At 44.0% G+C, this 14,781-nt stretch overlaps 1 protein-coding gene across 3 annotated transcripts in view; it reads right to left on the reverse strand.

Moving 5' to 3' along the window:
* Positions 1-345: 345 nt before the first annotated feature.
* Etv5 (ETS variant 5) overlaps positions 346-14,781 on the reverse strand; it is a 76,612-nt gene continuing 62,176 nt past the window's right edge. For 2 of the 3 annotated variants that reach the window (XM_008823622.2, XM_008823623.2), the window contains exons 10-13: positions 12,278-12,346; positions 11,911-12,080; positions 5,874-5,975; positions 346-2,814 (exon numbers count right to left, since the gene is read on the reverse strand). In XM_008823622.2, the coding sequence (XP_008821844.1) occupies positions 2,593-2,814; positions 5,874-5,975; positions 11,911-12,080; positions 12,278-12,346 (563 nt within the window). In that variant the 3' untranslated portion in view covers positions 346-2,592. The remainder of the gene's footprint in view (positions 2,815-5,873; positions 5,976-11,910; positions 12,081-12,277; positions 12,347-14,781) is intronic. The other variant, XM_029558913.1, reaches the window with a different exon arrangement.

Here is a 14,781-nt window from a genome sequence, read left to right on the forward strand (position 1 = left end):
ATGGTCTTAGTGTTTGTTTTCAAAGTATCATTGAAGGGACTGAGTTACAGTCTGTGACTCAAAATCCTGGTTAGTTAACGTTTTCACATGGTCCAAATGAACCATAATTTTAAAAAAGAAGTTACTAAGAGACCTCAGAAGATGGGGTAATCTCAGCTCACCATGGGCTGGGAAAGGCCTCTCCCTTCTGCTTCTTGGATCAAATTTTCAGCCCTTAACTACTTTCAACTCCACCATCCATTAGTAAGACAGGGTAGTGGAGACAGTGGTACAGAGGAAGCCTGGGGGGCTTTTGTCTGAGAATTAGATCACCAAGGGAAAGAAAGGCAGGATTCAGGCACTTAGTAAATGAAAAGCGAACTTCTTTATTGTACACAGTACAGAATATAACGCAGCTTGGCAGGATGCACACAGCCCTGCGCAGGGGGATGTATTTCAAATCAACTGGCAGGTTGAAGCCTTTCTGCACTGTAGATTTTCCACACTCTGGAAAAGAAGCAAATAAACAAAACAACCCCCCCAAACCCTGAAAAAAACCACAACTATCTGGGAGGTGCATGAGTCCAATGGGAATGCAACAGTGATACTGCTGTCCCACATCCTGTGACGACACAGGCCACACGGTTACAGCAGGGGAAGGGCAGCTCAGACTAAAGAAGGTCTTTTTGTACTCACTAAAACAGCATGAATTCATTAAAAAAAAAAACAAAAAACAAAACCCAAACCAGGATAAGAAAAGAAAAACAAATCTATACAGCATTTACAACAAATAAGTCTAAGTCTCTAGCCAGCTGGGGATAAAATATGCATCTATGTATAGACTATGTGTAGATTAGAAAGCTATAAATACGGTTTAGAAAGAGTCCTGTGATTAGAGTACAATGCTAATTAAGGCCCAACCTTTGGGTTTGACACCTCTGTGGGCTGATTAGCTTCCAATAGAAGAAAACCATGTTTCCATAGCTGTAAAATGTACCCCACTTCACAAATGTGCTGTGGGTCATAAAGAGGGACTGTGGAGCACTCCACAGAACAGCAAGTACGCCCACACTCACAGAGTCAGCGGTATCCTGCACACATGAGCAGCTCAGTCCAGCACAGTTCTTAATGTGCTTAGTGTCAAGGGGAGACAGAATTCTGTCAACAGAGCAGTAGGTCACCAAGGTTCTGCTACTTCCTGGTGACTTTCCTCTGCTCTGAGCTCAACTTTCACACAGCTTTAGTTTGTTTGTTTAAAACTTTCCCCATATAATACAGCAATCAAGTAATAATAAAAAAGTGGCAGGAAACCAGAACGCAAGCATGGTTTTACCTGTCAAGAGTCACTCCTAGGACAGACCCTAGGGAACTATTATGTAGGGTTTAAAGTCCAAAACAGAGAAAAAGGAGAACAAAACTGATGAAATGGAAATTGTCCCCAGTCATGCCTAGGGCTCTCACCGGGTGATCGGGTGCTCAGTGGTCATGACGTGTGGTATGTACATCTGCTTTCCAGAGAGGGCATGTTAGTGACCACAGGAACTATACATATAGAATCTAAGCTGTGTCCAGGCTGGCCTGCACACTTCAAAAATGTACAACTCAGGTGCAAATGTTTCAACAGGCTGGCTGGTGCAGAAAGCACCAAGCAGGCAACAAAGCAGGCTTTTACACGGCTAAGGGGAAGCCCCCGCAAAGCCCCTCTCAAGCTGCAGTGTCTTCGTAAGTGGGCACGGCCCTGCCTCGGAGACACGGTACAGTTACCAAAAAGAATTTTTTTTGTTGTTTTTTGTTGTTGTTGTTGCTTTAAATACCAAAACTACAAAAATCAGTTTATATAAACTGTTTTTCCAAAACAACCACCAAAACAAAACAATCCCCCCCCAAAATCAGAGCAAAACAAAATACTGTCAAAAGTGTTAATCGCCTTTCTTGTAAAATGAAAGCCACCTACATTCAGCCATGTGACTGGGAGGAGAGGGGGGCCTGTTCTACTTGGTGACCATATGGCTGGGAGGTTCCCAAGAGCAGCAGTGGTTAGAGAACCACTGAGTGGGTAACAGCTGTCCTGGCTTCCCTTGTTCTGGACATGGGGTAACAATTCTGATTGATCTACAGGAGCTCTATTCAAGCCTTAATGGTCTGAGCTGCCCCAACCCAGCCTACCTACTTTCCTATGGGTGTGCGATTTCTTTCCTATAAATTGTGCAAGTCAAAGCCCTTTTACATAAAGGCATTTTAGTAGTCTGTGATCAATGCAGATTGTCACACACTCCATCCCGATTCTCGGGCACTAGCCTGAACAAGGTATTGCTCTGCACATATCGTCCATGATGGTAAGGAGGCTCTGCTTCCACCTCTTCCCAGGAATCTCACCAGAATCAGGGCTGAAGCACCAGCCGCTCGGTAGTTTTTCTGCCTCTCCCTGTTCCCACTCCCCAGCCAAGGTGTTTGTCTTTAAGGGTGTCAATCCAGAGATGGCTTGGGTTCTCCGGATAATACTCAAAGGGCAAGCTTTAGGAACAGCCAAGAACACAAACAAAAACCACTGCCCTCGTTTGCCTGAATGGGAACTGCTAGGCTCTAGGGTTGGCTGCTCGGCCACTCAGAAATTTAGTAAGCAAAGCCTTCAGCGTAGGGAAGGCTGCTGCAGCGATCCATGTCCAGGAGGTAAGCAGGGTTGTCTTCGAAGTGAGTCAGGGGCAGGGTGTCCTCCTCATTGAGGGGACACTCGGACTCCGCCTTCAGGAATGGACGCTGATTGTCCGGGAAGGCCATGGAGAACAGGGCATCCGGGTCACAAACAAATTTGTAGACATATCGTTCCCCAGCCACCTGCATGAGAAAGCACATCTTACAAGGGCCCAGTTGGAACGGGGAGTGGGGCTCAAGGGAAAAAGATGGGAATTTTAAGTCACCAACCTCTCAGGGAGCCAAGAACCAAAGGGCTCATTAACAGCTAACTATTCCATTTGTAACTTGGGGACCAAAATGTTTTGTTGACACCATAGCTCAGTAGTTTAAAGATGGCATTTGAATTTTAAATTTATACCAGTTAAGCAGAAAGTTCTCACACTCTCTTTTCTTTAAAAAGTATTTTGCTTATTATTTTTATCTTATGTACATGAGTGTATTATTTGCATGTATGTAAGTGCATCCATGTCATGAAACACCTATGGAGGTCAGAAGAGGGCTGTCAGATCCTCTGGAACTGGAGTCATGAATGGTTGTTAGCCGCCACGTGGGTACTGGCAACTGAATCCAGGTCCTCTGCAAGATCAGCCAGTGCTCTTAACCTGTGAGTCATCGCTCCAGCCCTGTACTCTGTCTTATACTGCTAGCTTAGGGCTGGCTCCTGGTCCACAAAGGCTGGTCCAAGGCCTTAAAGGTACAATGTAGATGCCAGACTACATCTTCAGTTACCTCCTAAATTTACAGTTCTCCAAAGATGGGTGTGTTAAGGATGTTCTTTTTTTTTTTTTTTAACATGTATGTGTATATGGTGCATGTGTGTAGGAATGCATTGTATGCACATGTATGTGGAGGCCCAAGGTTGGAGCAGGGACTCTCTGTCAAAACCCGAACTTGCTGATACAACTAGTCTAGTCTAGCTGGCTTTGGGGATCTAGGCTTCTGTCTTCTGAGGCCAGAATTACAGGTGGGCTACCATGCCCATCCAGCATTTACATGGATTCTGGGCATCTGAATTCCGGTCTTCTTGTGTAGCAAGTACTTTAACCACTGAGCCACCTCCCTAGCCTTGTTTAAGAATCTGATCATACCAGTCTCTGGAAATTTCCAAGCCCAGCAGAAATGCTTCTGGTATAACTGTCACTCGTTCATGGGCCTGCTCTACTGACAATAGCTGATGTGTGGTGATGGCAGAGCTTAACAGTCTTGATTATTCAAGGACAATGTCACATGGCTGACAAGCCAGCTAAGGTGATTATCCCCCATCTGCTGGTTCTTTAACAACAGCAAAGGAGGGTACAACCCACCAAAAAGCCAAACAAGTGTTAGCTTCTGTCAGGTAAGGAAGAAGAAAAAGCAGTTACAATTCCCAACAGCTCTTAAAGCTGATCTTATGGTGATAGCTCTTCCAGCAACCAAAACAATGCAACATTGTTTAGAACTCCTAAAGAGGAACCAGGGACTGTTTTTATCAGCTGAGTGAATGAGTCTTAAGGGCAGCAGAAATACATACTGATCATCCCAATGGTGTTTTCCTTTCTGAGATAGTCTTCACTATGTAACTCAGGCTGGCCTTGAACTCAAAATTCTCCTACCTCAGCCTCTGAAGTACTGCGACTATAGTAAGTGTGTGCTACCACAACAGGCTTGTAGTTAGCTTTTGTGTGCGCAAGTGAGGAAGGAGACATGGCAGCAATAATCAGTCAAGAACAACATGGCTTCCAGTACTGGTTTACTCACTAAGCCTTACTCCTATAGCCCTGGATTTCCCTTCAAAAACTAAGGGCATGGGCTGCCTTTCCCATACTGATGAGCTGTCGTTCACTTCTTCATTAGTTTCATTGAGTCACGTGCGAGCATGTTACTATTACCTGGGCATTTTTGAACATAGAGGTGTGTGAGATTACAAAGAACATACTATCTGCATTGCTAATGTAGAGAATTTGGGAAGTTAATATTCTCAAACAGGCTGCCAGATCAGAATGTTAAGACCTAAACCCACTTAAGCCACAATCCTGGGTTTTCCTACACTCAGAATTAAATGTCTCCTCTATTTCCCAAGGATACCAGGAGTCAATTCGAGGGGCAACTCTTTCTCAGTAGTTCTAAGCTACTATGCCTGGTTACATCCTTTCATGTTGGAGCTGGAGTTAGGAATAATAAAAGAATGGTGGTGGCTCCTTCCTGTATTTGAGATTTGCTCTGATGGTACTAATTCGGGTTGGAGAAAAGGGGGGAGTGAATGCTACTGTGCATGGGTTTCTTTTGGGGTGATGAAATAGCATAAAACTGATTATTGGGGTAGCTGCCAGTCCTATCTTTTATGGTTACCCATGGGATTTAAAAGTTGTGATTCCTTAACCCTTGTCTTAATTTTATACTGGCTTCTTCAAATACACTTTATCCTCTAGTCTGTAAAGAGCAACCTGTCAGTGACCATGGCTGCCATTTTATAATCTTTGGGTCTTTAAGTTCCAGGCTCTATAGGTTTGGAAGACAAGACTTTCTTATTCCCCTAACTCCTTAAGATGAGGTCTCGCTGTGTTGCCCTGGCTACCCTCAAATTCTGTCTTAGCCTTCTGAATCCCTGCCAAGTACAGGTATAGACAGCTGTGCCCTAGCCTTCCTGACACTTGAGAGTATCAAACCAACAGACTTGGAGATTAAATGTTTTAACAACTAAAGACTTATAACCAAGCTGATTCCTTCACATGTTTCCTGTGTACAGTGTGAGTGCAGCACCTGTGGAGGCCAGTAGAGGGTGATGGATCCCTTAGAACTGGTGGTTGTGAGATACCATGTGGGTGTTGGGAACCAAAACCGGGTCCTCTGCAAGAGGAGCAAGTGTTCTTACTGTTGAATCATCTCCCCAGCCCTAAAGGTACTTTAAATACCCCATTTGTCTCTTTTTTTAAATTTTATTTTTTTGAGATGGTCTTAGGTGCCTGGGCTAGCTTAGAATTTGGTATGTAGCTGAAATTGGCCTGGAACTTCTGATTATCCTGCCTCTGCTTCCCAAGTGTTGGGATTATAGGTATGTACCATTCTGTCTTGTAATCCTTGTCTTGTGTTAACATTCTCTCCTACCACAGACTCACTTATGAGGCTAACACTCTCTCCCAACTATCATAAATGACTATTGTAGAGGCTCTGTACGTTTTCATTGAAAGTGATAGAATGATGTGCCTCTTGTAGTTGCTCACCTTCTGCATGATGCCCTTTTCATAGTAATAGCGCAGAGAACGGCTCAGCTTGTCATAGTTCATGGCTGGCCGATTCTTCTGGATACCCCAACGCCGAGCAACCTGAAGAGACAAGAGAACAAAGATGGAAACATCCCCAGGAGTACCTGTTCTGTATCTGACTGTTTGGCCAATGACTCATTTCTCTAACTTGGAAAGGAAAGTGTTTAACTTTCAAGACCAAATATTAAGCAAAGGTGATGATTCAGCCTGGAGGTGAGACCTGGAGTCCTAACACTGTAAGACTGCAAAGGGCTTGACTAGCATCCCAGAGGATAAGGCTCTCTACTGTTTCTCCATTTATGAATTATTGACCAATACTCATGGACCATTAACATGTTGCCATTAAGTGCTATGGTTTTTGTAGCAGTCAATAAGGAATAATTAGAATGGTCATTCCTGAGACATTAGAAACACACTAGTGAGTTGCTAATGGGCCTGCAGAGTAAAAGTTCAATTCTAATAAGATTGGAGAGGGACTGGGAGATGTTTACTTATTACAGCTCTTGGACTAAGTGGGGAGTCAGATCACTCCAGCCTGCTGCCATCCAATTCTTTGCTCCCGGCAGACTTACAGAATGCACATTAAAGCATGCAGCACCATTATCCATTTAATGAAAAATTAACAGGGCTTCCCAGGCACTTCTGAAGTGCATTATATCTAACCCAGTCCACTTGAGGTATAGTGATGGGGAGATGTAATTGGAGCTTTGGGCAAAGAAGCTTCATAGAAGAAAATTTCCTAGTAGAGTCTGCAACCATCAGAGCAGCCAAGCAATTTTGTTCTCAAGTATCTAAATTTTCAAAATTCTACTTAAAAGAGTAACTGTCAAGGTAGGAGAAGATCAGCTGCAAAAATTTGAGTTGTCTGAGGTCTTCATTTTAGCTCAGTTTTAGAATGTTCAAAAACCCCACTTAAGTACATTTCTTTGAGGTTTTTATAAATTTTATTTTATTTTTTTTTCCCCAGATAGGATCTCTCTATACAGTTTGGCTGGGTTCAAACTCTTGATCTTACCGTCTCTGCTTCCCAAGTGCTTGGATTTCAAGCACCACTAACTGTAATTCATTCCTTTGATCTCCCCCAACTCCCAAAAGCCAAAGGTGCTGGGAATAATGGTGCATACCTTTAATCCTAGCACTTGAGAGGCAGAGGCAGAAACAGGAAGATCTCTGAATTTGAGGCCAGTCTGGTCTATACAGTGAGTTCCTGTGCACTCCATACTGCTATTCAACTATTCACATGTATCTCCAAAACAGCATCAAAGGCAAAAATCACCAAAAATTAAATCCTGGTTAGAGAATAAATATTCCAAATTAACGGAGAAATCTGCTAAACCAATCAAAGTCCGAGGTCACCACAGGTGACAGGGAGATTTTAGAGAACCTGGCCTCATCGCTTCTTTCAGTAGCAGAAAACAATTTTAAATACTCTTCAACTTGAGTGTTGACGTCTCTTTGCTGTCACTGCATATGCAATAGCTTACTAGACAGGTTTTATGTATGTGCAGATTTCAAAGCAGCTCTGGCAGCTATAGTTACTGACTCATCCTCCAGGCCAGAGCTCTATGATTCAGTGCCCTCGCCACACTGCTCCTTCTATAGTAATGCACGATACAGCGTGGCCCCAGAGCAGCTGCAGACTCAGGCGTTCTCTCTTCTGTGCTAGGGGAAGAAAGCTAGAGTTTATTGAGCTTATTACCAGCTCTTTATTTTTGCTTTCCCATTAACTGCTTTGGGAGCATACATTTTGGGAGCTGAGGCTGAAGGAGTCAAAAATTGCCATCTATTTCTTTCCCCCTCCAAAGAACAAGCAGTTACAGTGCAAGGAGCAGCTCTTTCTAGCAGTCCATCCTTTAAAACCTCCCATGGCATCACTTATCTGCCACATGTTCAACAAACAACCCTACCCTCCAAAATATTCATATTAATGCAGATTCAGTTAAAATGGCTCCAGATTAAAGCCGAGTCAGTCATAATTGAGAGGGTGCTAAGCTGGATGACTATCAAAAGACATTTGATTAGGGGGCCTGCCAAAACGCAGTTCTAAAACCACAATTTCCATGCATAGTGTAATGGATATTATGGATAATTACCCAGAGTGCACTACTCAGCCACACAGCTGCCTACAATTACGTCCCCAACAGCTTCCTCCTCCACTTCACCCTTTAAGTTCCCCCATGACAACTTCTTGCAGCTTTCTCCAGGACTTGGTATCTTCCTGACATTAACAACAGGGCCCTCACATCACACAATGAGCAGAAAAGGAAAGCTCAGTAAACATCAGGCATGCCAAGGCTAAGTGCTGTTAAGAATGCAGTGGTCCTGGATTAAGAGATAAAAGTCCTCATCAGAGTTTAGGAATTTTGGAGACCTCAAGGTATGAAAGAGCAAATTTTTTTTGTCTTTTTGAGACAGGGTCTCTCTGTAGCCTCAGCTGGCCTGGAACTCACTATGTAGACCAGGCTGGCCTTGAACTCACAGAGATCCCCTGGCCACTGCCTCCCAAGTGCTGGGATTAAAGGCATGTGCCACCATGCCTGGCTGAGAAGAGCAATTTTTAAACAAACAATGCTGAGGCTGGTGGAATGGCTCAGTGGGTGGCAGTACCTGCCACCAAAGACCTGAGTTGGATTCCCTGGGCCCATATGGTGGAAGGAGAGAACTGAGTCCTAGGGGTTGTCGTCTGAGCTCCACACACTGTGTCCCCTAGCCCCACTAAATACAAAATGTAATAATAATAATAACAAATGCTGCCCAATCAACAAAGAGGCTCAAGGCCACCACAGGCTTCACACATGTGCCTCATGGCTGTTTGGCATTTAGGAACATTCTGGGTTAATATTAGTTCCTTTATTAAGTAAGAAAGCAGGAGCCCTCTGCCATCTGTTCATCATTTTCTTTACCACTGGTAGGAGAGCAGAAGATTCAATAACAGCCTTATAGAGGCTCATAACCAGGTTTACCTGCAGCTGGACAGCCTGTGCTTAGGCCTGAGGTGGTGGCAATAAAGTTATAAAAGCTCCTGTTTATGGAACAAGATGAATCAATAAAGGCTGCACACATGACAGGCTTACTTTAAAAAGCCTTGGTGAGTCAAGGTGCCACCCTTTCATCAAGTCTCACATAAACCAGGCTGTGTTATCAGGAAAGCGGTGAGGGAAGAATGGGCACTCATGGGGTGGTGGCTCTCCAGCAGGGCTGAAAGCTGAGGTTCCATTTCTGCATGACTTGAGCCCGAAAGAAATGCTCAGGGAAACAAAGTGACACCAAACTCTGGCTTTGCAGGTGGACTAAGCCTATCAGAAACTGTCTACAGTATTAGATGTTAGTATGTGCCATTTCTGTAAATAAATATAAGGCAATTGTGTGCACAGGCCAGAGATTGACAGGTATCAATCTTGACTGCTCTCTATGTTTTTGAGGTATGGTTTCTCAATTGTTGGGGGACCCTGCTGCTAGGGTTGTAGTCCTCCATGTCCGGATAGCTCTAACGGGTTCGGCACTATATGGAAGGACTCCCCTTCTCAGCAGGGCCTCCTGCTCTCTGCCCAACTTACCTGGAAAGTGCCACTAAGCATGGATACTTGGCCTCATTTGAAACATGACCTTTGGCATAGTTACCGTCAATAAAACTGCCCCCAGGTTTTTTCTATATGATAATTAGGCATTGCCTGGTAGTCGGATGATAGGAGCCTACTGCCACATGTAAATAAAGCATACTATGAGCACCTATCAGTTGAGGCATTGGCTACTGCCTCCACACTATATTTTCCCTAACCCCCACTGAATAAACGGAGCTGTTTCACTGTGTCTGGAGCTGTTTGCATCACTGAATCTGCCTCCCCGGAAGGGCTTTCTTCCATCAGTGCTCACTGACCATCCTGACCCAGTTCGTCGCTTCTGCTCTGTCTGCCCTTATGGACCGGTGGCCAATGACCCACGAGGGGAGGGAGAGACCCCATACTCAATGAACCTGAAATTTGAACATTTGGTTAGGCTGGCTGGCCACTGAGCTCCAGGGCTCTGCCTGTCTTCACTCTCCCTAATCAAGTGCATGGCTCCACAACTGGCTTTCACATGGGTGCTGGGGATACAAACCAAGGTCCCTATCCTTGCCTGGTAGACACTTTACTGAACTTTCTCTCTAGCCTCATATATGAGTCTTTTATGCCACTTTAAATAAAGCCTGCCTTATTCTCCTACCAATACGGGATTCTTCCTAGTTTTCCTTTTTAATTCTCTGATTAATTCTTTTTTGAGACAGCATCTTCCTGTAGCTCCAACTGACCTGGATGGAACTCACTATGTAGATCAGGCTGGCCTTATCTCGGAGATCCACCTGCCTCTGCCTCCCTAGTGCTGGGATAAAGTATGTGTGCCACCCCACCAAGCCCAGCTTGTTTTATTTTTATGTGAGTGTTCTGCCTGCATATATGTGAGTGCACCTGTGTTGCACAATGCCTGGGGAGGCCAGAAGGGGGCATCAGATTTCCTGGAACAGGAGTTACAGACAGTTGTTGGCGATCATGTGGGAATGGAACCTGGGTCCTCTACAAGAACAGGCAGTGCTCTTAACCACTGAGCAATCTCTCTAGCCTTTCTTACTAGATTTCTAATCCATTCCTTCCCCTTTTCCCACCTCAATATTCAGACCACTTCCTTCTTCCAAGCAACGTGCCAGGTTGTTACCTCCTATTGCAATTCTGGAGGCATGAGCATCTAAAACTATGGTCCTGGTTTGAATGCTTTCCAAAAATGCTGTTACCATTTCTATTGTACCCAATCCAAATATCACACACACCTAAGCACACACTATTGCAAGACGTGTTGTCAGGTGGCAGGGGTCGAGGGGGCTTTCTTTTCTACTTACAATTTTTGAAAAATCTAAATCAAATACAAATTAAAATCACTCCCTTTGGAGTATGTTACATGGAGAATGTGATTTAATCCCCTTTGTTATAGGATGCCCAGGGAAGGTTTCTATAGTGGTGTCTTCTCCACTGAAGGAATGGCATTGGTTTTGCCCCCATGACTTTCTGTTAACAGACAGTAACAATGTCTCTTTTCCTATTAAAATAATGAAGTTTGTGCCATTTGCTTAACTACTGTGATATTACATAATGTACTTAAAAATTTAAGTTTCAGGAGCTAGAGAGATGGCTCAGCAGTTAAGAGCACTCACTGACTGCTCTTACACAGGACCCAGGTTCGATTCCCAGCACCCACATGACAGTTACAAACTGTCCTTAACTCCAGTTCCAGGGGAATGTGACGCCCTCTTCTGACCTCCTCATCATTGCATGACACAGGTGTACTCACATACATGCAGGCAATACACTCATACACATAAAATAAAAATAAATAAAATATTTTTTAAAAAAATTAAGTTCCTAAGATTGACCCATCTTTGATCATTTTATTTCTCCAAGGTAGAATCATCTGAAATATGCAGCAGGGTGGGTGACAGATGGTTCAGTAGGAAAAGGCATTTGTTGCCCAAACTGCCAACCTGAGTCTGATCCCCAGGACCCACATATGAAAAATTAACCCTCCCATAAGTTGTCCTCTGACTTTCACATGCATACCATGAATCCTTGCACACAAACCAAATAAATGGTTTTTTTTTTTAAAAAGAAATATGTAATAAATGGAAAACTTCATACAATATTCAAACAGCCTTAGATACAGGCTGAGATCAAACACACTATCACTGATACAACAGTTGAAACAGGCTTTCCAAGAGGAAGGATTTTACACTGATCATTTCAATGTAAATGTTCACAGATTCCTCCTCAGTTTTTTTCAGGAGTGCTTAAAACACTACCATTCTAAAATCACTGTTATTCTACAGTGGAGAACTCTGTCTGTGTGGTAATAGGTAGAAAATTATCCCATTTAAAGGAACAGCACCGCTGAGCCCACCAGCAAGAATGAGAAATCAGAGCATTTGAACCAGCAGAAGGCCTGCTCACCCACATCCAGCACAGGCACTCACCTCCTCTGGTTCTATCAGCTTAAACTCCATGCCTCGGCCAGTCCAGGCAATGAAGTGGGCATTGGCTGGGTCATCAAGAAGGGTAACAAGGAACTGCCACAGCTGAAGAGAGCCTCGCCTCTGATAAGGGGGCCCCTCTCGATACATGGTGGGCTCCTGCTTGACTTTGCCTGTGTGGGACAAAGACAGAGGTCATAATTGAGTCTGGAATTTCTCAGGGGACTTGCACAGAAAGTGGTTGTTAATCTCAGGGGACTTGCACAGAAAGTGGTTGTTACTGAAGATTTGTCATTTAACTTGGTGAGACTGAGGAGTTCTGACATCTCTAGCCTCTCATTCAGCATCGAGCCTCGAACCAGCATCTCACCTTCTAGTCTTTCAGGCACAACGCAAGTGTCATCGAAAAACAGCCGGGGGTCCTTTTCATAAGAAAAGCCTAAAAGAGTTTAAACAGAAAGACCATACTGCTTAGCAGATTCCTCTGTTGTTCTAAAAACCATGGACTTAAGGACTAAATGACATTTTTTCATTCAAATTTTAAAAAATACTTTATTATTATTATTAGTGTGTGTGTGTGCGTGCGCGCATGCAATGTGAAGGTCAGAAGAAAAGTGTGGAGTTGGGGTGTGTATGTGTGTGTGTGCACACAAAGTGGAGGTCAGAGGAAAAGTGTGGAGTTGGTTCTCTCTCTTCCACCTTTATGTGGCTTCTGGGGATCCAACTCAGGCAGTCAGGCTTTCACTTGTTGAGCCGTCTTACACCACCTCTTTGCCTCCTAAGCCCTACTGCTGTACTATGCCAGACTGAATTTTCAGGGACTTTCAAAGTACCCAGGGCTCAAATTCAGATGTGGCTGCCTGTGCCTTGGTCAGAGAAGCCCCAGTTCCTATCAAAGCTCAGGCTGCAGGAAGCACTGAGTCACCAGTTAGTTCTTTCACATCTTGCTTATGAGATCTGCAGGCATCAGTGTTGCTGTGACTAAGCCCTGGGATGTGAAAAGACAACTCGTCTGTTTTGGTTGGCCTAGCTAGATGGATTTGGTTTGTACAGTCTCGCCATTTTCTTTTCAGTTAATATTAATTTCATCCTTCCCAACAGACTTATCCAAGCCATCTGAATACCTCGTGAGATTATGAAAGATCTTAAAGGGAAAAGAACATTATCCAAATGGGTAAAGACTCCAGCCTAGAAAGGATTACCAAGACCAGTAAAGTTTCAAAGCAAGCTAGAATATTGTCACTAGCCATGATGGAAAGAATCTCAAGAAATCTAACAATAAAACTTAATATTCATGATACAGTTGTCACGAATGGGGTCATGAAAGGGAACTGACTGGTCCAGAGACACATAAAGAAAAGTCAAAGGATGGTAAGGCACGAAGTAAAGGGGTCAAGGAAAAGAATGGTCTCACATCCACAAACTGCTGTCATGTGTCCAATGCCGAGCACCGCATCACCAGCCTCCCCCCACCCCCAAGACCTGTGGTTCAAGCAAAGTCAGCTGACAGCTCCTCAACAGGATCCCATGGCCCGGCCTCTGAGGTATGACATTCACATGCAATCATTTCCCACTGTATTTCTGAGGCGTATACCCCAGGGACTCCTCTCTAGGCTTGATCTCTGGCTGATTCATCTGGCTGGAGAGTGCAGCTGTGTGCACGTGTACGTGCACAGGATATGTAGGGAGACAGGCAGAAGAAACACTCTGCAACAAAGGGCTTCTATTTGAATCTCAGAGGGATTCACTGTGCTCATTGCAATGTGAAAAGCTCACAGGTCAAGAAGTCCAGCCTGATCGCACTACTCTCCCCTGCTGGGACAAAGTAGCTTTCTTGACAGGCCTGGGTCTGGAAAAACCTAGCATCAAGCTGGAAGACACTGACATTGTTTTGGTGTTTGTATCATTCATCTTTTTTTCTCCCTCGGCCTTAGGCATGATTTCTCTGTTGCTTACATCAAAAAAACTACATCAAAAGAAAAAAAGAACTACATCAAAAGAAGCTTGTTTTAATTGGCATTTCTGTCTCTGTCCTGGAACTCACTATGTGGACAAGGCTGGCCTCAATTTCACAGGTATCCACCTGCCTCCTGAGTGCTGAGATTAAAGGTGCGCAGCACCACACCTGGCCCAACATTTCTTATTGAATCCACTAAATGTTCAGGCCCAGCACTATAGGGGTGGGAAATGAAAATATAAACTCAGACCTTGTTCTTTGGGAGTTTATATCTCCACTTAGGGTGTAAGGCAGAGAACAAGAAATAAACAGGGCACAGTACAGAAGGGGAGGAAGAGCACAGCCTCTCCAGCCAGAGGGGCTGACCCCAATTAGGTATCTGATTCTGAATAAACGAATTTCTGTGTTCAATTTTCTTCATCAGAAAGGACAGCAAGGAGAGTAATTCTTACCTTACAGTGTCACCATGAGGGTTTAATAAGTTAAAGTGTCTGTGCCACTGATCTGTGCTATCTTTACAACAGATGCCAAGAATAGCTTCTGGCACATAAATGTGTAATAAATGATACGAAAACTGTAATTGTGTATTTTGACAAATACTATTAACAGAATGACAATGTGAGAGCTTTATCTGACATCCTCTACCATGAACTGAATACTCCTGGAGGATAAGTGTCTTCATAGTACTCTGCACATAGTAGGTGCTATAGTAGGTGCTCAATAAACATTAGAGATGCTACATTCTCCACTGACAATGCTATTTGATCTGCCCCTTTTTCAGACATGGTTTCATATAGGTGAGAGTTACCTTAAATTCCTGATCTTCAGCCTAATGTGGTGGCGCACGCCTTTAATCCCAGCACTAGGGGAGTTCAAGGCCAGCCTGGTCTACATAGTGAGCTCCAGGACAGCTGGGG

The sequence above is a fragment of the Nannospalax galili genome, unplaced genomic scaffold, assembly GCF_000622305.1.
Source record: "Nannospalax galili isolate Female #2095 unplaced genomic scaffold, S.galili_v1.0 scaffold1349, whole genome shotgun sequence".
Classification (NCBI taxonomy): domain Eukaryota; kingdom Metazoa; phylum Chordata; class Mammalia; order Rodentia; family Spalacidae; genus Nannospalax; species Nannospalax galili.